This window comes from Thermothelomyces thermophilus, chromosome 7 (genome assembly GCF_000226095.1).
Source record: "Thermothelomyces thermophilus ATCC 42464 chromosome 7, complete sequence".
Lineage (NCBI taxonomy): Eukaryota > Fungi > Ascomycota > Sordariomycetes > Sordariales > Chaetomiaceae > Thermothelomyces > Thermothelomyces thermophilus.
The window spans coordinates 1,806,385-1,827,259 of NC_016478.1; the positions used below are offsets into that span (position 1 = coordinate 1,806,385).

At 58.5% G+C, this 20,875-nt stretch overlaps 8 protein-coding genes across 8 annotated transcripts; 5 read left to right on the top strand and 3 right to left on the bottom strand.

The window, feature by feature from the left end:
* The first annotated feature begins 108 nt into the window (after window positions 1–108).
* MYCTH_2312024 (uncharacterized protein) lies at window positions 109–875 on the top strand. Its single transcript, XM_003666847.1, has 2 exons — window positions 109–522; window positions 730–875. The coding sequence occupies exons 1-2, from the start codon at window positions 179–181 to the stop codon at window positions 818–820; spliced, it is 435 nt and encodes a 144-aa protein (XP_003666895.1). The 5' UTR covers window positions 109–178; the 3' UTR covers window positions 821–875.
* A 1,445-nt stretch (window positions 876–2,320) lies between these two features.
* MYCTH_2312027 (uncharacterized protein) lies at window positions 2,321–4,202 on the top strand. Its single transcript, XM_003666848.1, has 4 exons — window positions 2,321–3,350; window positions 3,415–3,603; window positions 3,731–3,883; window positions 3,963–4,202. The coding sequence occupies exons 1-4, from the start codon at window positions 2,696–2,698 to the stop codon at window positions 4,169–4,171; spliced, it is 1,206 nt and encodes a 401-aa protein (XP_003666896.1). The 5' UTR covers window positions 2,321–2,695; the 3' UTR covers window positions 4,172–4,202.
* Window positions 4,203–5,440: 1,238 nt separating this feature from the next.
* MYCTH_2121454 (uncharacterized protein) lies at window positions 5,441–6,516 on the top strand (the record flags this gene model as incomplete). The annotated part of the gene is made up of 3 exons (XM_003666849.1): window positions 5,441–5,491; window positions 5,573–5,996; window positions 6,494–6,516. The coding sequence occupies 3 exons, from the start codon at window positions 5,441–5,443 to the stop codon at window positions 6,514–6,516; spliced, it is 498 nt and encodes a 165-aa protein (XP_003666897.1).
* Window positions 6,517–7,237: 721 nt separating this feature from the next.
* On the top strand, window positions 7,238–10,072 carry MYCTH_2312029 (uncharacterized protein). The gene has a single exon (XM_003666850.1). It carries the CDS (start codon window positions 7,432–7,434, stop codon window positions 9,826–9,828), a length of 2,397 nt encoding a protein of 798 aa, XP_003666898.1. The 5' UTR covers window positions 7,238–7,431; the 3' UTR covers window positions 9,829–10,072.
* Window positions 10,039–11,361, bottom strand: MYCTH_2316564 (uncharacterized protein). The gene is made up of 4 exons (XM_003666851.1): window positions 11,211–11,361; window positions 10,618–10,808; window positions 10,461–10,555; window positions 10,039–10,389 (listed from the first exon to the last, which is right to left on the bottom strand). Exons 1-4 carry the CDS (start codon window positions 11,224–11,226, stop codon window positions 10,365–10,367), a joined length of 327 nt encoding a protein of 108 aa, XP_003666899.1. The 5' UTR covers window positions 11,227–11,361; the 3' UTR covers window positions 10,039–10,364.
* Window positions 11,362–11,930: 569 nt separating this feature from the next.
* On the top strand, window positions 11,931–13,183 carry MYCTH_2312033 (uncharacterized protein). The gene is made up of 2 exons (XM_003666852.1): window positions 11,931–12,425; window positions 12,553–13,183. The coding sequence occupies exons 1-2, from the start codon at window positions 12,024–12,026 to the stop codon at window positions 13,054–13,056; spliced, it is 906 nt and encodes a 301-aa protein (XP_003666900.1). The 5' UTR covers window positions 11,931–12,023; the 3' UTR covers window positions 13,057–13,183.
* A 1-nt stretch (window position 13,184) lies between these two features.
* MYCTH_2312035 (uncharacterized protein) lies at window positions 13,185–14,915 on the bottom strand. Its single transcript, XM_003666853.1, has 2 exons — window positions 14,184–14,915; window positions 13,185–14,052 (listed from the first exon to the last, which is right to left on the bottom strand). The coding sequence occupies exons 1-2, from the start codon at window positions 14,715–14,717 to the stop codon at window positions 13,339–13,341; spliced, it is 1,248 nt and encodes a 415-aa protein (XP_003666901.1). The 5' UTR covers window positions 14,718–14,915; the 3' UTR covers window positions 13,185–13,338.
* A 1,138-nt stretch (window positions 14,916–16,053) lies between these two features.
* Window positions 16,054–20,004, bottom strand: MYCTH_2312036 (uncharacterized protein). Its single transcript, XM_003666854.1, has one exon. The coding sequence runs from the start codon at window positions 19,877–19,879 to the stop codon at window positions 16,172–16,174; it is 3,708 nt and encodes a 1,235-aa protein (XP_003666902.1). The 5' UTR covers window positions 19,880–20,004; the 3' UTR covers window positions 16,054–16,171.
* Between the last annotated feature and the right edge of the window lie 871 nt (window positions 20,005–20,875).

The following is a 20,875-nucleotide window of genomic DNA, read 5'->3' on the forward strand; positions in this document are numbered from 1 at the left end:
GGAGGGTGTGAGCAGAAGGTGGTCATTGGGTGGTCCGTGCACCAAACAGCAAGCTCAAGAAGCGGCCTCGAATCTGGGGCATATCTCGGTCGGAGATCTGATCTTGATGCCAGGAACCGCGAACACCCAACATTTGAACAATTCCTTCATCAACAACCCAACAACCAGGACACGGACAATGGCCGCCGCCGCCCCCGCCACGACAGAGCTCCTGCACGCCTACCGGCGCCTCCTCCGGGCGGGCCTGAGGGCGGTGCAGTTCTCTCAGCCGTCGCGGTCGACGCTCACGGCGAAGCTGCGCGAGGGGTTCCGCGACCCGCGGGGCACGTTCGACGCCGAGCGGGTGCGGCGGACCGTCTGGTTCCTCAATGCCGCCGCCCAGCAGCGCGGGCTCGAGCACCGCATCCTCAAGAACCTGTGCCGCGTGCACTGGGAGCGGGCGCGCGAGGCGAGCAGGACGGCGTGGCGGATGCGGGTGCGGCATGACGAGGCGGAAAAGAACAGGAAAGAGGCCAAGAAGAAGTGAGTTTTTTTTTTTTTTTTTTTTTTTTTTTTTTTTTCCGGGCTTTGTGGTTTTGTCTTTATATTCGGTTTCCTTTTTTTTTCCACTTTTATCGCGTCTCCTGTTGGTCTGTTCTATATCTTATTACCGTTTTATTCCTTTTAAACAACTCATTATATATATTTTTTTTCTTGTATGCGTATGCTAACGTGAGCGGCCGGAAATAGGGACCCCGATGTCATCAAGGGGACAGAGTATGAGCATTTTGAGCGGACCATTGCTATGCTCAATGATACGATGGGGTTATGTTTGCGGTGAACTCCCCATCCCTGGTGTGTGGGCATGCATACCCAGAAAGAGGTCACCGGGGTTTCCGTCTGCCGGGCTACTTGCCGATTGCCGGCACGCCGACCTATCCAATGCCGTGCCCCGCCAGCCAACGGAAGCTTGCCCGGTCCCCTCGTAGGTGGCACAACCGAGTTTCATTCAGCACGACAGCCCCTTGCGCGGTGGCTGACGCCTGCGTGAGCCGAGCTCTTTTCGGCTGAGAGCACCGTTTCTCCCTTGTCGGAAGGCAAGATGCGCTTTGGGTTCCAGCAAACGCCGACAGCTAGCCAACCCGAGGAAGTTGGATAACTTCGATTGAAAGTTGGATCAGCACTATGAAATCTATAAAGGAGTATATAAAGGAGCTTCGGGTCACGAATCTGAGGGTCCTTGGTTCCGACCGCCCGCAGATCCATTGGTGTGCGGTTGGCCAGCCTGTTCAGTCGGGTAACTACTCCGTACTGGAAGGCCGATGTTAAGGGGTTCGGACGGGCTGCGGCGGTGGGGCGTCATCGGGACCGCGGATTAGGGTAAGCGATGGAAACTTGTATCTACGTACTGTACAGAGTACGGATTACAGTACACCTCACTCGCCTGCGCATTTTGGGGAATCGTTTCCAGGCATTGCCTTTGAAGCTTGCCCCCCCCCCCCCCCCAAGCCTGGTCATTGAATGAGTGTAGTTCATCTGTTCATCTGTATCATGGGATTCTGATACGACGCGGTAGTCTCGTGAGTGTACTCGTACGAAATCACAAACCGGCTGTGGGTTGTTCTGGCCTCCACCCCACCGCAGGAAGCTCTCCTCAATTGGCTAGCGATGCTGCAGCAATGACGTTACCGTGCCGGTTGACTTCTCACCGGATTGAAGCCGTCGTAGCCAGTCACGAAGCCAGCCAGCAAGTCCGCTTCACACCACTGCGGCACACAGTGCTAGATCTTCTCTTGTAGCTTCCTTTGACAGAAAATACAGTGCCTTGCGTCCGGTGCATTGTTTGTGCTCCTTTAATTGATAGCGAGAGTCGGGGCACAAGAAATCAGGGACCTGCCGAGGTCGGCCCCGCGCTAAAAAAGGGCCCCGGGCATGGTGGAGCGAGCTTGTGCGCTGCCGAGCTTAGACCTGTGGCTTTTGACCGACACCAGCAACCCCCAGCGACGAAGACGAACATGAGAAGCTGCTTGGTGTCATGACCCCGCAATCGAGCTACGCCGTCGCGCATCCTTCACAACACCGCTCGCAACCTCCTCCCTGCCTGCAATCGTCCTTGCGCAACAAACGGGCTCGCCCTATCACCCCCCCTTCGCCCGTCGATCCAACCAATTGACGCCCGATCATTGCGGGCAAGGGCATGCATATCAACGCCTGCCCCTCTACTACACCCCATCTCTTCGAGCCCTTTGTTGCTTTCGGCCCCCCCAACTCCTATCCCATCGTTTGGACCTCATTGACGCCGCAACTGAGCTCCCACCGACCGAAGAGAGCGACAAAGGTACCACCTCCGACCAGACCGGCGGGGGTTCTTTATGGACCCTCACCCGCTGGCCCAGGCCCTTTCGCGACCCTTCCGCTGAGGACTTTGGTCTCGGCTGGACCCCCGAGACCACCGTCTGCTGGCTGACGGCTGCTCCGTGAGAGGCGCCTTGCCGCACTTCGATAAGACGAGACGAATATTCGCATTCGAGGAAACGAGACGGGGAGCGGAGAGGGAAAGAACTTAACCACCGAGACAACGGGGGGGAAAAAAAATACAATCCGTTGAGATAGCATGCCTGCTGAGCTAGAGTCCGCCGCCGCCGACGACGACCGCCATCGCCCCATCCTCCTACAAGATGGTCCAGCTCACGGCCGCCGCCCTCCATTTCCCATCATGCCTCCTTCATCCTCATCGCAGCAGCATGACGGTCAGCAGCAGCAGAAGCAGCAGCAGCAGCAGCAGCAAGAGCCGCAAAAACGTGACAGGAACCTGAGGGAACAGCGCCACACAAACAGAAACCTCGACGAGGACATCTCTCCGGATCCGCGACTGGCGACGGCAGCTGCGGCAGCGGCCGCCCTGAGCCGCGAGTCTTCTGCGCCCTCCAGCGCTCCCGCATCCAGCGGTGTCGATGCCATATCGAGCTACCAGCGCCTTGTCAAGCGCTACCGTGTCGAGGTGGCAGCCTCGGCATCCAGCGTGCTTTCCACCTTAACAACCTTCCCGCTCGACAGTGTCAAGACGCGCATGCAGACGTACCGGTACGCCGGTTTCCTCGACTGCGTCAAGCACACGTACAGCACGGAGAAGTTTCGGGGCTTCTTCCGCGGCGTCACGGCGCCCATGGCCAGCATCACGCTCGTGCGGACCGTCTCCTTCTCCATCTACCAGCGGTCCAAGCACGCCTACTGCGACTGGGTCAAGCGGAATTTGGGCGTCGACGTCATGGCCCACGTCAGCTCGCCGGGGAGCTTGCCGAGCTTCTGGTCCGTGGCGACGTTTGGCGCGGCCGGCGCGACGGCCGGGTCTTGCATAACGGTCATAGCCTGTGAGTTTGGCAGCGGAGAGGGGGGCCGGATCGGCGGTCTGCGTACTGACACTCTCGCTGCCAGGCCCGTTCGAGTTGACCAAGCTCAGCGCCCAGGTGTCCGTTCTGCTGGCGGACAAGAAGAACTATCCAAAGCCGGGAAGCCACGCGATCGCAGCGAGCTACCAGAACAAGGGAACGCTCAAGACGCTGGGGAACATCATCAAGCACAGGGGTTTCGGCGGGTTGTACACGGGATTTCGGTTACATCTGAGTAAGCGCGGTCCCCTTTTTTCCATTTTTTTTTTTTTTAGTTTCTTCTTTTTACTCTCCTTTTTTCTCTAGTTTTGTTGGTATCAACAATATCCGGCGAGGTGACTGACTCTTCTTGTCTCTTGTAGTGCGCGACACGCTCGGCACGGCAACCTATTTCATGACGTACGAAAGCAGCAAGCAGCTCCTGACCACTTTCGGGGGCGACGGCACCCATTCTAATCCGCTCGTCGTCGTCGTGGCCGGGGGCCTGTGCGGCATCGTTTCCTGGGCGTTGATATGTAAGCTAACACCCTCGAGGAATGTTGTCTCCTCCCGAGACGGACATGCATTGCTAACATGTCTGCCCTGTGCCTTCAGACCCCGTCGACTCGGCCAAGTCAATCTACCAGCGCAACTCCCTGATGTACTCCAAGGGCGAGAAGGTCGAGCCCGTCAAGATCCGCTTCTTCCAGCGCAACATGTACCGCGGCCTCGGCGTATCCATGGGACGGTCGTGTGCCGTCAATGCCGTCTTCTTCTCGTCGTTTGAGTTTCTGAAGAAGCGCATCAAGGCCTGGGACCAGTAATCCCAACCCCCCCAACCTTTTTTTTTTTTCGTTTTCTGAATTGTGTATACTCAAGTCTCACTTAGCGTCTATCGTCCTTGGCTGTTGAGGCCCACTTGGCCCCCTTTACTTCACCGATTCGGCGGACTGAGGGATAAAAATTGTATACAGCAAGGCGGACGGTGCATACATTGGCTGTGTATGGTTTTCTCAGTGCATCATTCTTCCCTCTTGAACGGGACATTCAAAGGGAAGGGGCGTTGGTTTGTTTCTTCTGTTCATGAAGCATCTTGCTTACCGAGGCTGCGGCGGGAGTCAGGGGCATCAATACATTCGGGGTGACTAGCAAGTGATAGAATAGCGAGCGGGTTGAAGACAAACACTCCATGACAAACAAGGTCATGGGAGAATCTCTGTCATCATCTGTCAAATAGGCGTGGGCAGATCATCGGCATTGTCCAAAGAGTATTCCTGATCCGCACTTATCTTCAGAAACACAGATATCCACGCGTGGCTCATGCAACGTCGAAAAGTCAATTCACGCGCCTAGCCTTGTTTCGACCGCTGTAGATACTACTCGATTAGACCGGGTTTGTTCCGCCCTCGTCTGGGAGTCAGAGCAACGCCACGTCTGAACAACCAACCGCAGCAACAAAGGAGCGCCCTCCACTGCCGCGTCCGCTGAACCGGCTGTGGTTCCTATTGGAGCAGAAGCGGATGCCGCGGATGGCGGCCCGGAGCAGAAGGCTGAGACAGTTAGCTGCCGGGGAGAACATGGGGGAAAGGGAAAGGTAAACAATAAGAGATGTAGGCCCGTTGTGGGATCAGTGGCGTGTGTCATATCGAGTGTGTCTTTGTCCCATGGCCGCCTGGTGGTCCGAGTTCGAAGAATCTGACGCATTTCCTTCTCCTTCTTAGTACATACAATGGGAACGGCACCTCGGAGGGGAACGCAGTAAAGTATGGAAGAATAGAATGGGGGCATCGAGATGGTTCTGTGACGGCCCCTTCCCCGGGCTTGGGGCTTGGGGGTTGCGGACATGACGGGCAGGATATATATATATATATGAAAGGGGCGGAGAAGGTGTCAAGTGTGCTTAAAGATCCCGTCCGCTGTGCCTATTGAGAACAGAGTGAGAAAGAGGGATGCTCTTCGAAATGAGGTATCGCTTGCTCAGTGAGCTCGGAAGCGGTAGCTTCGGCACGGTATACAAGGTTCGTGACAGGGCCACAGGTCGTCTCTATGCAGTCAAAGTCTTGGTCCCGCCGAACGGCTCCTGGGACCTCGCAATGACTCTGGCCCGGAGAGGAGAGGGCAGCATTCTTCCCACGCTCAATCATGTGAGTTTTGTCCCGTCACCTTGGGATAAAGTCACCTTGCAGCAACTAAACAGCACTTCCCCTTCCCCCCGGCCTGATTAGCCTCATATCATACGCACTTTTGGCTCTGAGGGCTGGGGCACCTCGCACGTCGAGATCGTCCTGAACCTCATGGACGGCAATCTCGCGTCCCTAGCCGAAGGAATGGCCCGTCCTCGCCGCGTCCTCGCCAAGCACGTCCTCTGCCAGATGCTCCAGGCCCTCGACTACCTCTCCGTACGGGGCTACGTGCACCGCGACGTGAAGCCCGACAACATATTTTTTGTCCTGGCCCCCGGCTACGGCGGCCGCGACAAAGACCGCGGCGGCGACGATTGGGACAGCGACTGGGATAGGGGCACCGGCGCCTCCCCGTTCCCCTTCCATTTCCGCCTGGGCGACTTCGGCCTGTGCGAGCACGAGTCCCGCATCGACGCGGGCACGGTCCGCGGCACCACGGCCTTCATGGCGCCTGAGCTGTTCCCGAGCGGCGACGTGGGCAGTGAGCGGCCGCGGCGGCGGCTGCGGTGGCAGCGGCAGTCGCACAAGTCGGACGTGTGGGCGCTGTATGTCACGGCGCTGTGGGTGCTGGATCTGAATGGGATCTGGTATGTTTTGTTTCTGGTTTTGCCCCCACATCCCTCTCCCCCCTTCCCCCCCTTTCTTTTTTTTTCCTTTTTTTTCGTCCCGTCCATTGATCATTCTATTGTTTTATCTTTCCTTTTTCCTGCATCGATACTGGACCTCACCTGTGACGGATTTGGGAGGACGGCAGTGCTCTCATGCGTCTGAGGTTTCTATGGCGGCCTAGTTACCGTAATGCGTGATGAATGGCTGACATTGCTTGCTGGACAGGGCAATGGCAAGTCGGGGCGGAGGGGAATGTGACACCACCATCTTTGTGCACAACCTGGCAAAGAGGGTCGATGTAGACCACAGGGTTGGCTCGCTGAGGCGGATGGCCGAAACTGATCCGAGAAAAAGGGCGTCCGCGGGGGAAATGCTGAGAATGTTGGACTTGGCGAGGGTGGAGATGTTGGAGTAAGAAGAAAGAGAAGGATCGGCGGTCAAGCTCAGCGAAAGAGTCCCGAGGGCAGTTTCCGAGATTCATCATTGAAGCCTCTCTTTCCAGATTTGGAGTACGACTTACACACTACAAAGCATTACATCGGGGGTTAGGGTTCGATATGTCAATTTTCCTGTTTTGTACCTTCCGCTTCTTGTTTCCGTACTATCGCTTCCACTCTTTCTCAAAATGATTCGATAAATTCTTAGCATCTCTGATACTCTCTTAGTGTATCCTATCTATCTCCTGGATCTTTTCCATTCAAACTATCCGTCCGAGATTTTCATAACTTCCATCTCGGCTTCTCATTGGTTGCTACACAGTACGGCCAGCGATGATACAACTGTGACCGGCTTGAAGAAAAACGATATCCCCTTCATCGCCATGGAGAACGATCGATACAAGAAATTCTCAGAATTGAAGTCCGATTACGAGATACTCTTGCACTGGTCTCATAAGGGAAGCTCAATGTTTGCATTTCTGATGACATAGGCCGGCTCGTTGTCGGCTACCAGTGGTTGGTTTCGCAATAGAGGATTTCACCGGCACTGTGTACCGCTGCCGTACCCTCGACTCAAGGTTTTTTTTTTTCCGCATCCCACTCGCTTCATCAATCGGTTTTATGATGAGCAGGAAAGCACACGTCGGCCGCTGCCGGACTGGATATACCTCTGGACAGCCCTTCGAGAGGTTGACAGTCTAACGACTTCTGGAACTTTTTTGAGTTCTTTCTGTCTGTCACCTGCCTCTCATTTTCAATTTTTTTTTTTTCCACTTGATCTTTATTTTCCTTTTTTTTCGTGATACCAGATTTGGATTGTCGGCAGAAGGCATGTCACGACGGCAAGGTTTCAACATGAGATTGGGCCTAGACCGCGACGTCTACCAAATAGTGCTCAAACTGGAAGAGGAGGGGGAGGATGGGCGTAAGCCCCGGCTCACGGTCGGATCGGTCTACGAGAGCATCAAGCGATCCAATTCAAGCCTCGCCCGCCAAAAGAAGCGGCCCCTGGAGGATTCGATCGAGCGGGTGCTGGCGATACGAAGGGAGCAGACCAAGGCCGACGAGCAGGAAGACTCTGACGACCTTCTCGAGGCTCAGGAGCAGGAAAGGATAAAGGCGGCCAAGGCGGAACGCGATCAGAACCTGCTCAACCGCCAAATTGCCAAATCCTGGGGGTTTGCCAGCCAGAAAGCCGCCGGCACAGGAGCTACCACCACGCCTGCCGAGACTCCCGCTACAACGCCCGGGGCGCAACCACCACCACAGCCCGAGGCCACCCCTGCTGTAGCTGGCATGGACACTCCTACCGCTGCCGGGGACAGGCAGCCTAACGGCGAGCCACGGCCCAAGAAGAGGAAGAGCGCCCCCAAGGAGGTGGACAGGAGCCCGCCAACCGGCGTTTCCATCCTGGACATTGCCGGCGTCGACGACACCCTCGACCGCCTGCTGGACGAGGTCTGGTTTCCGCTCTGCGCCGGGGAGGCCTGCGAGAAGATGGGCTACCGATACGACAACGGCGTCCTGCTCCACGGTCCCTCCGGCTGCGGCAAGACGACCCTCGCGCACGCCGTCGCCGGCAGCATAGGGGTCGCCTTCATACCCGTTTCCGCGCCGTCCATCGTGGGCGGGACGTCGGGCGAGTCCGAGAAGAACATCCGCGACGTCTTTGACGAGGCGATCCGCCTCGCTCCCTGCCTGGTCTTCTTCGACGAGATCGATTCCATAGCGGGCAGGCGCGAGAGCGCAAACAAGGGAATGGAGAGCCGCATAGTCGCCGAGATCATGAACGGCATGGACCGCATCAAGCAGCAGACGCCGCTGGGGAAGAACGTCGTCGTACTGGCCGCCACGAACCGACCCGACTTCTTGGACCCGGCCATCCGCCGCCGCTTCAGCGCCGAGATCGACATGGGCATGCCCAGCGAGAAGGCGCGCGAGCACATCCTCCGGTCGCTGACGCGCGACCTCAGCCTGGCAGACGACGTCGACTTCAAGGAGCTGGCCAAGCTCACGCCCGGCTACGTCGGCAGCGACCTCCAATACGTCGTCAAGGCGGCGGTCTCGGGAAGCTGCCGCAGCAAGCTCGAGGACCTCCTCCAAAAGGCCCGCGCGCAGAGCGCGCCCGACTACCTCGGCAGCGCCTCGGAGCGGCAGCGCGACTGGATCCTCCTCCAGGAGCACCGGGCGGCGCCCTGGGAGGAGAGCCGCATCACCATGGCGCAGTTCCGAGCGGCCGTCTCGCGGGTGCAGCCGGCGTCGAAGCGCGAGGGCTTCAGCACGATCCCCGACACGACCTGGTCGCACGTGGGCGCGCTCGAGGACGTGCGCAAGAAGCTCGAGATGTCCATCATCGGGCCCATCAAGAACCCGGACCTCTTCAGCGCGGTGGGCATCAAGCCGGCCGCCGGCATCCTCCTCTGGGGCCCGCCGGGCTGCGGCAAGACGCTGGTGGCCAAGGCGGTCGCCAACGAGTCCAAGGCCAACTTCATCTCCATCAAGGGGCCCGAGCTGCTCAACAAGTACGTGGGCGAGTCGGAGCGGGCGGTGCGCCAGCTGTTCGCGCGCGCCAAGTCGTCAGCCCCCTGCATCCTCTTCTTCGATGAGATGGACGCGCTCGTGCCCAAGCGCGACGACTCGCTCTCGGACGCCAGCGCCCGCGTCGTCAACACCCTGCTCACCGAGCTCGACGGCGTCGGCGACCGCTCCGGCATCTACGTCATCGGGGCCACCAACCGGCCCGACATCATCGACGAGGCCATCCGCCGCCCCGGCCGCCTGGGCACCAGCATCTACGTCGGCCTACCCTCCCCCGACGACCGCGTCGACATCCTCCGCACCCTGTACCGGAACACGGTGGCCGAGGCGAGGAAGGAGACGACGGCCAAGGCGAAGGCGGCGGCCACGGCGGCAGGGGACGTGGACATGCCCGACGCTTCTTCCCCCGCCCCGGGCGGCGCCACGGCACCGATCGGCACGGACGAGGCCGTCCTGGAGAAGGTGGCCCGCGACGTGCGCTGCACGGGCTTTTCGGGTGCCGATCTCGGCAACCTGATGCAGGCGGCCGCGCAGGCGTGCCTGGAGAGGGCGTACCTGATGCGGAAGCGGGGGCCCGCGGGCGCGGGTGCGGGTGCGGCGGGGACGGCAGCGGCTCTCGAGCCCGTTATCACGATGGAGGACTGGGAAAAGGCCCTCACCGAGGTCAAGCCCAGTGTCAAGGACGCGGACAAGTATATGCTAGAGGGTCAGTAAAAGAAGGTTGGGTCGGCGTTAGAAGAGAGAGACATTTGCACCCTGTCCAAGTTGGCCAAGGGGACTGTTTCGGCGTTCGGGGTCTCGGCATCTCTTTGTGTCTTTCGAAAACATCTTGTCCCCGTCATCCTCTCAGATCAGGTCGAGTCGGTCAACAAAGCGAGACGGCATAATGGGAATGGGCACAGTGGAGAAAGAAAGGAGCCGAGGCGCTATAAAGAGTAGGAGATTAATCTTTCATCAATCAGGCTACATTCGCCCAAGCCCGTCTCGTCTAGTGAACATGTCGTCGTCCTCCCTCTATGGTACAAATGGCAGCAGATAGTTGCTTGTGCTGTACAAGAGCCGTCCCGTCTAATGCAAAAAAGGTCATAGTAGCAACAACGGACCCAACTCCCCGTCCTTCTCGCAACCGTGTCCGCAACCGGAACCGGCAACCGCGTGCTTTTTGTCGAGGGTTTGGCTGTTTAAGCGAAGAAATCGAGTAAATGGTAGTACAAGGGACGCCTAAACCCCGATTACAACAACCGGAAAACTTAGGCAGTGGCCTCCTTGAGGTAGCTGGTCGGGGGGGAAATATGCGTTAGTCTACGTGCAAGATCTGACAGGGCGTTCGGTGGAGTGTGACATACGTGATGAGGTCGTTCCTGTCCTTCTCCTTCTTCAGACCACCGAAGGCCATCTTGGTGCCGGGGATGTACTTCTTGGGGTTCTCGAGGTAGGCGAACTGGAAGAGCGTTAGCGGCTACACACACACACACACACACACACATAGACGGAATGACATACCAGAGTCTCCTCGTTCCAGGTGATGCCCTTCTGCTTGTTGGCGTCGGTGTAGGCGTAGCCCTCGACGGAGCCGGTCTTGCGACCGAACAGGCCGTGGAGCGCGGGGCCGATCTTGTTGCCGCCGTTGGCGTCAACGGTGTGGCACTGCTCGCAGCGCGTCTTGAAGAGGTTGGCACCCTTCTTGGCGTCACCTGTGAAGGAGAGAGGGGGGGGTTGAGGTTAGCTATCAATTCACTGCCAGGATTCTTTATTGGAAACGTGTTTGCCGCAACGCTCGACCTGCTCAGCCTGCTGCGCAACGCATCGGCGGCTGCGCGTCACTTGCCGACCTTCAGCCAGCTTGCGCCCGAGAAATAACGCAGGGCCCCAGACAGCTGAAGTGACGCAGGCCTCTGCAGGGCGACAGCAGCGGAATATTGAGGAGTTGCGAGGAGTCGGGCCAGCCTCCAAGAGGCATGGACGTCTTCAGGAGAGAGCGGGCCGGGTTTTGAGATGCCAATGGCTCCGAGAAGCCATGCGACGGAAGGCATTCGGAAGTGGCCGAACTGCGGGATCGGGGGAGCGGAAGCACACATCAGTTGCAAAGCACCTACCAGCAGAGAAGCCCATCTTGACGGTTGGGGTAGTGAGAGGATTGAGTGTCTGAGAGGAGTCGGTGTTGGTGAGGAAGAGCAGATATTGCGAAGCAAGGTCGGATGTGAAGGGAAGTAGGAAAGAGTTCAAGAAAAATTTCGGAATGAGGTGTTAGTTTGCTGCAATCGCCGTGCCAGGTCCGCGCGCCGGATTTTTTGCATCGATGAACACTGCCAAGCCTTGATCATCCAACGAGCGAGCCATGGTAATCCGTGGAAAAATGACCCACCTATTTTCTAACTTGTGCCAATCATGTTTCGACTGTTAGTCAGTCGCCCCGGGCAAATTCGGGAGCGACCGGCACTGTTGGCGCGCCGCCACCCCCCCCCCCGGGGCAACCCAAAGACGCGCCTTGGCCCGAGGACCGCGAGCTACTATAGTGTACGGAGTACTGCACAGCAGAAGAGAAGCGCTAGCCGGAATGGGATAGCAGCAGAATCCTGCAGCAACTTGACGCAGGCGAATTTTCTGACCACTCGCATATCGCCTGATTGAGCCGCACCGCAACGTCCGCGACCCTGCGAATTGCCTTGTTGCCCCGACGCCGAGGGACCCCCGATCGGGCACCCAGAAAACCGAGTTGCATTTCTGTCGCCGAGAGGAACCGGGGATAAGCAAAAAGAGGGAGGAGAGAGGAGACAAAGAATCTTTGATTGCCTCCCCTCGTTTCGAGGGATCTCGCTCGTACACTACGGATTACCTCAATCCGAATTCATTCCTCGCTCACTCGAAATTTGTGCGGACACGCGCGGCGGCAGTTAGTTATAGTAGTCATGACGCCGGCACCAGCAGCACCCATCATCCCCCGCTTCCTCCTCCCGCAGACCGGCCTGATATGGCGCCGGGCGGCTCCGGCGGCCTCGGCTCCGGCCTCCGTCTCGACCCGGAGCCGCGTATTCCTGCGGCTCGCCAGGAACAGCAGCAGCAGCAGCAGCAGCAGCAACGCCGGCACTCCGTCCGGCCAGCGGGTGCTCGCCAAGCCGGAGCGCTTCAATCCCCCCTCACACGGCTCCCGCCTGCCGAAGAAGAGCATCCCGCGCCACTACGGCGGCGACCTCAGCTTCGAGGAGGCCAGCGCGCAAGCCTCCCGCGACTACCCGGGCCTGCCGCCGCCGCCAAACACGTTCGCCCACTGGTTCCTGCATAGCCGCTGGATCCATGTTGTCATCACCGTCGTACGTTTCCCTCCCTCATTACCCGGCCCCAAAGTTTCCTTCTTTCCTTCCTTCCTTCCCATTCTAAAACGAAAAAAACCTCCTCTAACCACGGGAAACAAAACGAAACAAAAAAACAAAACAACAGGGCACGCTCACGGGGCTGGCCATCTACACGTTCGCCCTCTCGTTCCAGAGGACGTCCCCCTTCGCCGACATGCTCCCGCCGGCGTCCGAGTACCTGTACCACCCGATCGGCTCGGTGCGCGTGCTGATCGAGGTGCTGCGGCTGCACGAGGCGCACAAGGCGGAGCGCATCAACGAGAAGCGCCGCCGCAACGTCGAGGACGTGGCCAAGCGCGCCGCCTACCGCAAGGCCCACGGGCTGCCCGACGAGATGGGGCTCTTCAACCAGCCGATGGCCAAGATCAGGACTGCTGAAGACGGCGGCGGCGGCAGCGATGCGGCGCAAAAGGAGGTTGAGGCTGCCGCCCCGGTCGAAGAAGAAGCCCCGGTCGAGGCTAGCGGGCACGGGGACGCCGGAGAGGGTGGTGTTGACGGGCCGAAGGGCTCGGAGGTGAAGCGGCTGACAGAAGAGGAGAGGAAGGCGGTGGTCGAGAAGACCAAGGGGAAATGGCTGGGTATCTTTTAAAATTATCATCATGATGGCTGTATACATAACATACGTACGAAGGCGAAGGCGCGACGATTGTACAGTAGACGGTTCGGGACAGCGGGTGGGAAAAATGGATGGGAACTTGAGGCGGGCGGTTGAGGTTTGGGGGGGGAGGGGGAGGGGGGTACAGTAAAAAGAAAAGAAGAGGAAAGAAGAAAAGCATCGGATATCCCCTCCCTCTCTTTCACCTCCCAACCAAAACAACCCCTCAACTCACTGCACACACACACCCTTCTTTCTTCTTTTTCCCTTTTTCCCTTACCCCAACTCAACCCCCTCCAAGGCATCCAACACCTCGTCTACCACCCCGCCCCGCTCGAGCACCTTCTGCACCAGCGCCCCGAGCACCATCCTCTTGGCGCCCCCGCGCGGGGGCTTCCACACGCCCTCGACCGCCTCCGTCTCGGCGGTCCGCGCCTCCAGCATCTTCTGCGTGCCCGGGGCCGCGGCCCCGTACGCCGCGTTCGCCGCGTTGGGCACGCCCGGCGGCGTCAGCCTCGACGGCGGGTCGATCGTCCGGATGGACAGCAGCCGTAGGTTCCTGCCCCCCGCGGCGATGCCGTCTACGTCCATGTCCGCACCGGCGGCGTCGTCGTTGTTCCTCCCTTGACGACCCCCGCCGCCGCCGCCGCCGCCGCCGCCGCCGCCGCCGCTGGTGACGGATACGGCCAAGGCCACGTCGGCGACGGCGAGCTCCTCCTTGGACGGGTCGAAGATGATGTTGTTGCCGACGGCCATTACTAGGAGGGTTATGGGGGGCCGGGTCGCGATGACTGTCTGTTTGGCGGCGGCGGTGGTGGATGAGGTCGACCTTGGGAAGAGATAGGGCGCTGCGGCCCAGTCGTCGTCGAAGAAAGGGTCCTCATCGCCCTCGGATTTGAGGCGCGGGAGGCGGGTGGAGAGGAGGGCCAGGTGGGTTGTGAGGGAGAGGAGCGGGAGGGGATAGGAGAGGGGTGGGGAGATGAGGATGATCTGGGATGATGTCGAGTTAGCCATCTGTGATTTGCCGTGATTTGCCGTGGCATCGCCCATCTCGGGGAAAACCACAACAGTCAAGACGGGGAGACAGGGAAAAAAACAAAACAAAACAAAACAAAACCTACATCGAGATATAGCTTCCAATGAAACCGCCTGTTGATCCACAGCTTCTTGACGAACTCGCCGTCCGCGAGCAGCGCCTCGCTCAACAGGGCCGACAAGAAGGTCGTCCCGGAGTCGTCATCCCTCAGCCCGGGAATCTCAACCGTCATCTCCACCCACGACGCCTCGCCTTTCCTCCTATCTACCCCGGTTCCTTTCCTACCATCCTCCTCCTCTCCTCCCTCCCCCTCCTCGCCGCCGTCGTCGTCATCCCCATCCCCGCTGGCGCCGCCCTCCTCGAGGAAGACGGTCTCGTCGCCCGGCCGTTGCGCAGTCCGTTCGACCTCGGCCTTCACGCCGACGATGGCCTCGGTGCCGTCGGCGAAGCATATCCTCGCGCTGCCGTTGGTGCCGGGGAGGATGCCGGTCTCGGCGACGAGGGGGCGAAACTGGGTCGGGGACCGGCCGTCCGGCCGGATGGGCGGGGTCAGGGAGAGCGAGCTGTGTAGGTAGGCGAGCTCGGCGGGCGAGAGGAGGACGTGTTGGCTGGATGCCATTTTCGGGACCTGGTCTGTCTCTCTTTTCCCCACCCTTTCCTAACTTTTTCCTTTTTTTTAATATATTTTGTAAATTTGACTCGGCCAACACCCTAGAGATTAGATTTGGTCGTTCGGTTTTGTGGTGCTTTGAGAGAGGTGCTGACGGGGTGCTCCCATGCCGGGTCGCGAGCTGGGTTTCCCGTTTGCAGCTTGCCCTGTTTGGGTTGCAGTGTGGTGCTGAAATTTTGGAGGTGAGGGGCCCGGTTGGGCAATTGGCGCGAGGCCGATGTGGGGGTGAGGAGGCCCTCCGGGCGCTGGCAGCTGCTGTGGAGCAGGTGCTGCTTTGAATGGGCGCTCTCTGTCTGGGCGCCAGAAGCAGTTCTGATTAGTTATTAGGAAAGAACTCGTACTGTACCTGCCCGGTGGACCCTGTCACTTAACTTACCATACAGTACGTACAGGCCATGCAGGGCGTTCCCGAATAATTAATTTCTGCCTGAAATGCCTGCACCTGGTTGATTAATTTTGCTTACTACGACTCCATGCAGCCTGTGGCTATCGAGTGTACAACAAGTCTGTAACCAGCACTGCCAGACGCGCCAGTTCCAAAAGGCTCAATGGCGTAAGGACGGTGAGAAACTCGGAAACGGAGAAAGCCGGTAGAGGACGAGGGAGGAAGCACTCAAATCTCGATTATCAACTCATGTATCGCCTAAAATACGAAGAGAACTGCGCGTCCGTCCCCAGACACGCGTGCGCAGATGACGTGAAGCACTCAGCCAACAATAACGGAGTACGTCCGTACATACATCGGTAGGTAACATACATATGCATGGTCCACGCTAAGGAACCGGGTACACTACCCGCAACCTCCCGCTCCACAAGCGAGCTCCGAGCGATCCCGTCGCTCGGTAGAGGTCCTTGGCCATTGCCAATCATGCGTGGCCAGGATTCCAATGTTCCTAAGCTCATGCCATACCGGGCCCAATGTGATGAGCTTGTCGGGCCCCACGAACTGGGTGGTTTGCAAGCTCGAGGTCATATGAGTTCGCGGTCCTCGAAGCAAGCTGAAGTGAGGAATAGAGCTGCCTTTGGAAGGCTTCTTGCGCGCCAATAGCAACCACAGGAAAGCAAACCTGGAAGGCGGTCTTCACTTCCCCAGCGGTCCGCTACAATCCCGACAGCACCACCAGCGATTGGCAACACGTCCTGCCCGGCAAGTGAAGAGCTTTCTTAAGAAAATTGTATTAGTATGTCCGAACCGGAAAAAAAAACGCTGCTCAAAGCGAAATTCGCTACTTGCTAGTATTACCCGCTGCTCCGTAAGCTCATCGCGTCTTGATCAGGTATACACAGAATACATCGAGTTAGCACCTCCCACTGCGTATGTAGTCGTCGTTGCCTCGTGAAAAGCCCACGTCTGGATCCATCATCATGGGCCCCGTTCTCTCTTCCGAACCCTGCCGGTTCGATTAACCCCCCAGGGCAGTAACCTTCAACCCCTTGGGTACCGTCCAACCATGCGATTTCGCGGCTCTCGTGAAGGCCTCGATAGCCTCCCCGATGCTATAATCCCCCTTATACCCGGGGCGGGCGCCAGTCTTCCTCAGGAGCCTGGGGTCCAGCCGCGCCGGTCTCGGCTCCAAGTTGCACAGCGCCATGCGCACCTGCAGCAGCACGCTCTCCATGCTGTTGGCCGGACTCCAGCCCGACTCCGTCAGCAGCTCCATGCACATGGCGCCGCCCGCCGTGACGTGCCCCCCGCCGCCCTCCATGAAGGGCAGGAAGCGCGGGCGGACAACGCGCACAAATGGCGGGGAGAAGGGAAAGTCCGATCCGAAGCGCAACTCGAGCACAACCGAGGTGGCCTGGGCCAGCTTCATGTCCTGGGCTAGCGGCAAGCTTACGTCAAAGCTGTGCAGCTCGATGATCCACTGGTACAGGTTGCTCACGTTGTCGAAGTCGACGTACCAGCCGAGCTCGTGAAGTGGTGTCTTGGCCTGCAGGGCCTGGAGATCCCGCAGCTCGCGGCTGAGCGCTCTTGTGGCGCCGTCGGTCGCAAACGAAGGGGGCTGAAGGCGCGGGAGAGTTGAGAGGTCTAGTGCGCCGGGCTCAAACTCGGTTAGGCCGCGGCCGACGCTGCTGCTGGCCGGGCTCGGAGGGCCGCCGCGGCTTACATGAGATATGTTTTGAATGCTCGCCGCGCCCACACTAGAGGCCGGCGATGCTGGTTTTTTGCTCGGTGGAATGTAGAAGTCGTCGTCCTCATCATCTGACATCAGGCGGGACGCGTCTTCGGCATCCTCGTCTTCACTCTCCTCCAGCAGGTGCATTGTCCGTTTCGCGGAATCCGGCGGCGTGGCTGGTGCCGGGCCAATTGTTCGAAGTGGGATGGCACACAGAGGGATTTTCAAGGGCTGGTAGCCTTGTCCAAAAGCCTCACCTCCCCGCGCCTGTGGATAGAAAGCCGGGCTGGTCGTCGTACCACCATTGGCTGCCTGGTCTTGAGCCAACTCCTGCGTCCTACCCGCGGCTGTCTGGACAAAGAGGTAACGGCACTGCTGCCAATCCAGCTGAGACACCACGTAGTGAGGGTTAGAGGACACAAACTCGTCCGGTGCATTGATGATCTCGTTCAGACTCAAGCAGTTGGTGATGCCGAGGTCTGAGTTGGGCCACGATTGCCCCTTGGAGGCATATCCCACGCTGGTCTCTTTCCACCGGCTGAAGTAGACACCATGCCCAAAGGCGCGCCCGCTGTTGATGTTCTGGAAGTCCAAGCCGGTCCGCAGAATGCTGTGCCAGTTTGCTAAGTTGCTCCCGTGCCATGCGAAAATGGTCGGGTTATGGCCGATGTGCTTGCGTGCAGCGACCTCTTGGAGGGCTCGGTTGAAGCGTAATTCCTTGTCTGGTGCACCCTGGGCAAAGCGGAATTGGACCCATCCATCCATGCCCAAGATGCGCTCGTGCTCCCGGTTTCTTCCCCTGCCAGCTACTCCAGCGGTCTCCGGAGGCCCCATGTTCTTCTTCTTCGCGCCGGGCGCTGGTTTTCCCCTCTCGATGGGCCCCTTTGCTCGTCGAGCGATAGCCCGCGAGCGGTCAACCTGAAGAATACAGGACCGGTTTGAGGACACAATCCATTGAAGGAGCGACGCGGCAGCGGGGGAGATGCGTCCCATGGCGCGGAAACTGTGCCCCGGGTGACTGGCCAGCCATTCCTCAATCTCGAGGATGGGCGGAAGGGTATCGAGAAGATGTCGCATTGCGGCGGCCTTGCTGAAGTCGTCCAAGGAGTCAAAGTCAGTGTCGTAGAGGTAGATATCCACCATGTCAGCGTCGTCCGTCGCTGCGCTTGGCGTCATGCTACCGGTGGCAGGACTCGGCCCTGGTTGGTTTGGCAAGTATTGCGGACTGTATTGTGAAAAGGACCAAGAGACGACAGACTCGCCAATCACTTCAATAACGGCGGTCTTGGGAGAGCTGTAGACTTCCTTCACCCGTGCATTCCGGATGAGGCGCGTCGTGGGGTTTGGGAAAGCAAGCCAAGCGCCTGGTGCCAGGCGGCCTCCGAGGCTTTTCGCGGCCTCATCTTCAAAAACGATATGCTTGTCACCGGCTTCGAGCCTCGCCTTGAATGTTACTGCCGTGGGATTGGTCAAGTCCGGAACCCTGAGGCGCAAGCCGACCGGGAAGGAGCGGATTGGGAACTTGGGACGCGTATTCGAAGGATTGTTTGCCAAGTGGATGGAGGCTGGTTGGACGGCGGCGTAGCATAGGCTGACGAGGAGATCGACAACGTAAGGCTCCGTAAGAATCTCATGCTCTATCGAAGGGCCGAGTCCCACGGCCATGTACTGGAACAGGCACAGTGGGTCAGAGCAGACGTAGGGCCGCAGAGCTTCGAAGCCTTTCTCGAGACGACGATGGCACCGCAGGCAGTATTCGGTGCACCTAACAAAGTAGCGCATGGCGAACTGGACCGCAATAAGAGGGAAGCTGCGCTCGCTGTCATTGCCTCCCTGCAGAAGGTGGTCTGCGCCGGGGACCCGAACAGGTTCGGGCTCGGGGGCAGTGTTGTTGGAGTCGGCATCAGAGTGCGGGTTATACCCCCAGCTCTCCTCGGCAACTAAACCGATCCTTGACAACAAGACGTCATTGGCCTTTTCCCAGCTGCAGCCGTGAGCCTCCCGGATCTTGAGGAGAGATATGAAACTCTCACACATGAACGAGTCCAACGAGTTAGAGACCAGTAGTTTCTCGAACCTTGTCTCATCGCTATCCCGTTCTGTCGACTTCACTGGTTCGGACCCCTCGGTGGAAACGGAACGGTTGGGCTTTGCGAAGGCTCGCGAGGCCTGCTCGATCGACGGCTTGTGTTTGCTGCATTTTCCGATGCGGAAGGTCACTTCCGTGCGCGCGGCAGCCTGGTTAAAGACTTGTTCCAGTGGATAGTACTTCCTGTCGAACCGGACTAGGAGGACAACGTACTCGGTGGGCTTCACATCCCACGCCTCCATGGCCTCGTTCGATAGAGCCAGTTTGTCAAGACGGATGGAAAGAGCAATGGTGCCGGTTGTAGAATCCTTGCCAAAGCCATCGAGGAAGCCGACTCTGTAGCCAGCTTCTCTTACCTCTCGGAGGTCTCTCCTGATGCGCCGAAGCAAGTCTTTTTGGTTGACTGACGAGTTCAAGTTGTGGTGCGAGCGTTGCGCTGGCAGTGACGGGAGGCCAAATTCGTCCCCATCTGAGGGATAGTCTGTGTCAAATGCAACATCATAGTCGTCAACTTCGTCTTCTTCAGTCACGTCGCCCGGGCTTCCGACCTCTCCGTCAAGTGCGCGGCCAATCTCCTTCTCCAAGCGGCGGACCAGCTCCGTCACCATTTCGTAGACGGACATGCCTAGCAGGTATTCTCGGGCGGCTTTTACCGCAGCGGCCACGGGTGTGGGCGGATCTGGATCATCGGTCCAGAGCATGAACATGTTTCCGTCGGGATACTCGCCGACATCCTGAGCCAGGGCCTGGATGCGAACATCTGCCAGCAAGCTCTCATGATGGTACTTGATGACAACCTCGCCATCAGAGTCGCCAGTCGTTATGGAGCGCACGCCTGGAATTTCGCCGCTGGCAGCTTTCTGGCCTGCCGTGGAGACATCGGCCTTGAACTTCTTGAAGCCCATGGCGGCGTTGCGGGAGCATAGGGGGTTCAAGACTCAGGTCGGTTTCGGGGAATAGCGTCGTGCTAGACAGGGTTTTTGTCGCTACTCTTGAGAGGGACTCGAGCTCACAGATTGCTCGGTCGGTCACCTTTGAAATAAGTCGGCCTTGGGCGAATGGGGGAGATGGGGATTGAGGCTCCTGGTGTAGCGAAGGAGGCTGAGGCTAGCCACAAGATCGGCAGCCTTCCGTTCGGTCAGGAAACTAAAACCGTCAACCACTCGACTGAATTGGGTTGGGAAGGTCGACGCGCGGAAAACCCATGGGCAGAAGACCAGGTGGAGAGCTTTGGCATATGTTCCTTCTAATGCTACGGATTGGGACCGGTGGAACGAAACCAACAAAGGGTGATATCTGATGCGCAAGAAGGATGCCTTGCACTGGATTGGTCTCATGCCCTAGTGCGAAACAAGGAAACTCATCGGTCAATGATGCCTTGAGCAAGCAGGAGCGCTTTCCTCCCTGTGAGGCGCAGGCAGCAACGGCGGGGTCGAGCGCCGAACAGGCCATCTCTGCAACCGGGCACAGAGCGCGTGGACTTTCTCGAGGTCACGGTTCAAAGGTGTAGGAAAAGTGCCTGCAGGAGGCTTGGGCAAACACTTTTCCAACTCTGGGTTAAAAAAAAAAGTCCAATCAACAACTTCCACGGCCGCGCATGTCAAGAGCTACATGTTCGCGCACACTCACCGGATTACTCCGTATGTATGTCCAGGACACGAACTATATGTTCGGTCACCTCTTATTTGCCTTGTTCTCCCGCCTCTGACCTGCATCGTCTCATGCATGTGGCCATCTCCAACAGAGCGCAACGAGCGAACCCGCGACATAGGAGAAATCAGAAAGAGAGAAAATGGCAGCGACCGTGGTCGGGTTCTGGGTGTTGATCTTGGCTAGAAGTTTGTGTTAATTAGCTATGTCTAGCCCCTCCGGACGGAGTTGCCTTACTAAGCAGGCTGATG

Excerpts from the sequence above, each read along its gene's own strand:
- MYCTH_2312024 (XM_003666847.1), top strand. The coding sequence starts at position 179 with ATGGCCGCCGCCGCCCCCGCCACGACAGAGCTCCTGCACGCCTACCGG. Across the intron at positions 523-729 it reads AGGAAAGAGGCCAAGAAGAA|GGACCCCGATGTCATCAAGG; the intron begins GTGAGTTTTTTT and ends GGCCGGAAATAG.
- MYCTH_2312027 (XM_003666848.1), top strand. The coding sequence starts at position 2,696 with ATGCCTCCTTCATCCTCATCGCAGCAGCATGACGGTCAGCAGCAGCAG. Across the intron at positions 3,351-3,414 it reads TTGCATAACGGTCATAGCCT|GCCCGTTCGAGTTGACCAAG; the intron begins GTGAGTTTGGCA and ends TCTCGCTGCCAG. Across the intron at positions 3,884-3,962 it reads CGTTTCCTGGGCGTTGATAT|ACCCCGTCGACTCGGCCAAG; the intron begins GTAAGCTAACAC and ends CTGTGCCTTCAG.
- MYCTH_2312029 (XM_003666850.1), top strand. The coding sequence starts at position 7,432 with ATGAGATTGGGCCTAGACCGCGACGTCTACCAAATAGTGCTCAAACTG.
- MYCTH_2316564 (XM_003666851.1), bottom strand. Across the intron at positions 10,556-10,617 it reads CCTGGAACGAGGAGACTCTG|TTCGCCTACCTCGAGAACCC; the intron begins GTATGTCATTCC and ends ACGCTCTTCCAG. Across the intron at positions 10,390-10,460 it reads GACAGGAACGACCTCATCAC|CTACCTCAAGGAGGCCACTG; the intron begins GTATGTCACACT and ends CCCCCCGACCAG.
- MYCTH_2312033 (XM_003666852.1), top strand. The coding sequence starts at position 12,024 with ATGACGCCGGCACCAGCAGCACCCATCATCCCCCGCTTCCTCCTCCCG. Across the intron at positions 12,426-12,552 it reads TCCATGTTGTCATCACCGTC|GGCACGCTCACGGGGCTGGC; the intron begins GTACGTTTCCCT and ends ACAAAACAACAG.
- MYCTH_2312035 (XM_003666853.1), bottom strand. The coding sequence starts at position 14,717 with ATGGCATCCAGCCAACACGTCCTCCTCTCGCCCGCCGAGCTCGCCTAC. Across the intron at positions 14,053-14,183 it reads ATTGGAAGCTATATCTCGAT|ATCATCCTCATCTCCCCACC; the intron begins GTAGGTTTTGTT and ends ACATCATCCCAG.
- MYCTH_2312036 (XM_003666854.1), bottom strand. The coding sequence starts at position 19,879 with ATGGGCTTCAAGAAGTTCAAGGCCGATGTCTCCACGGCAGGCCAGAAA.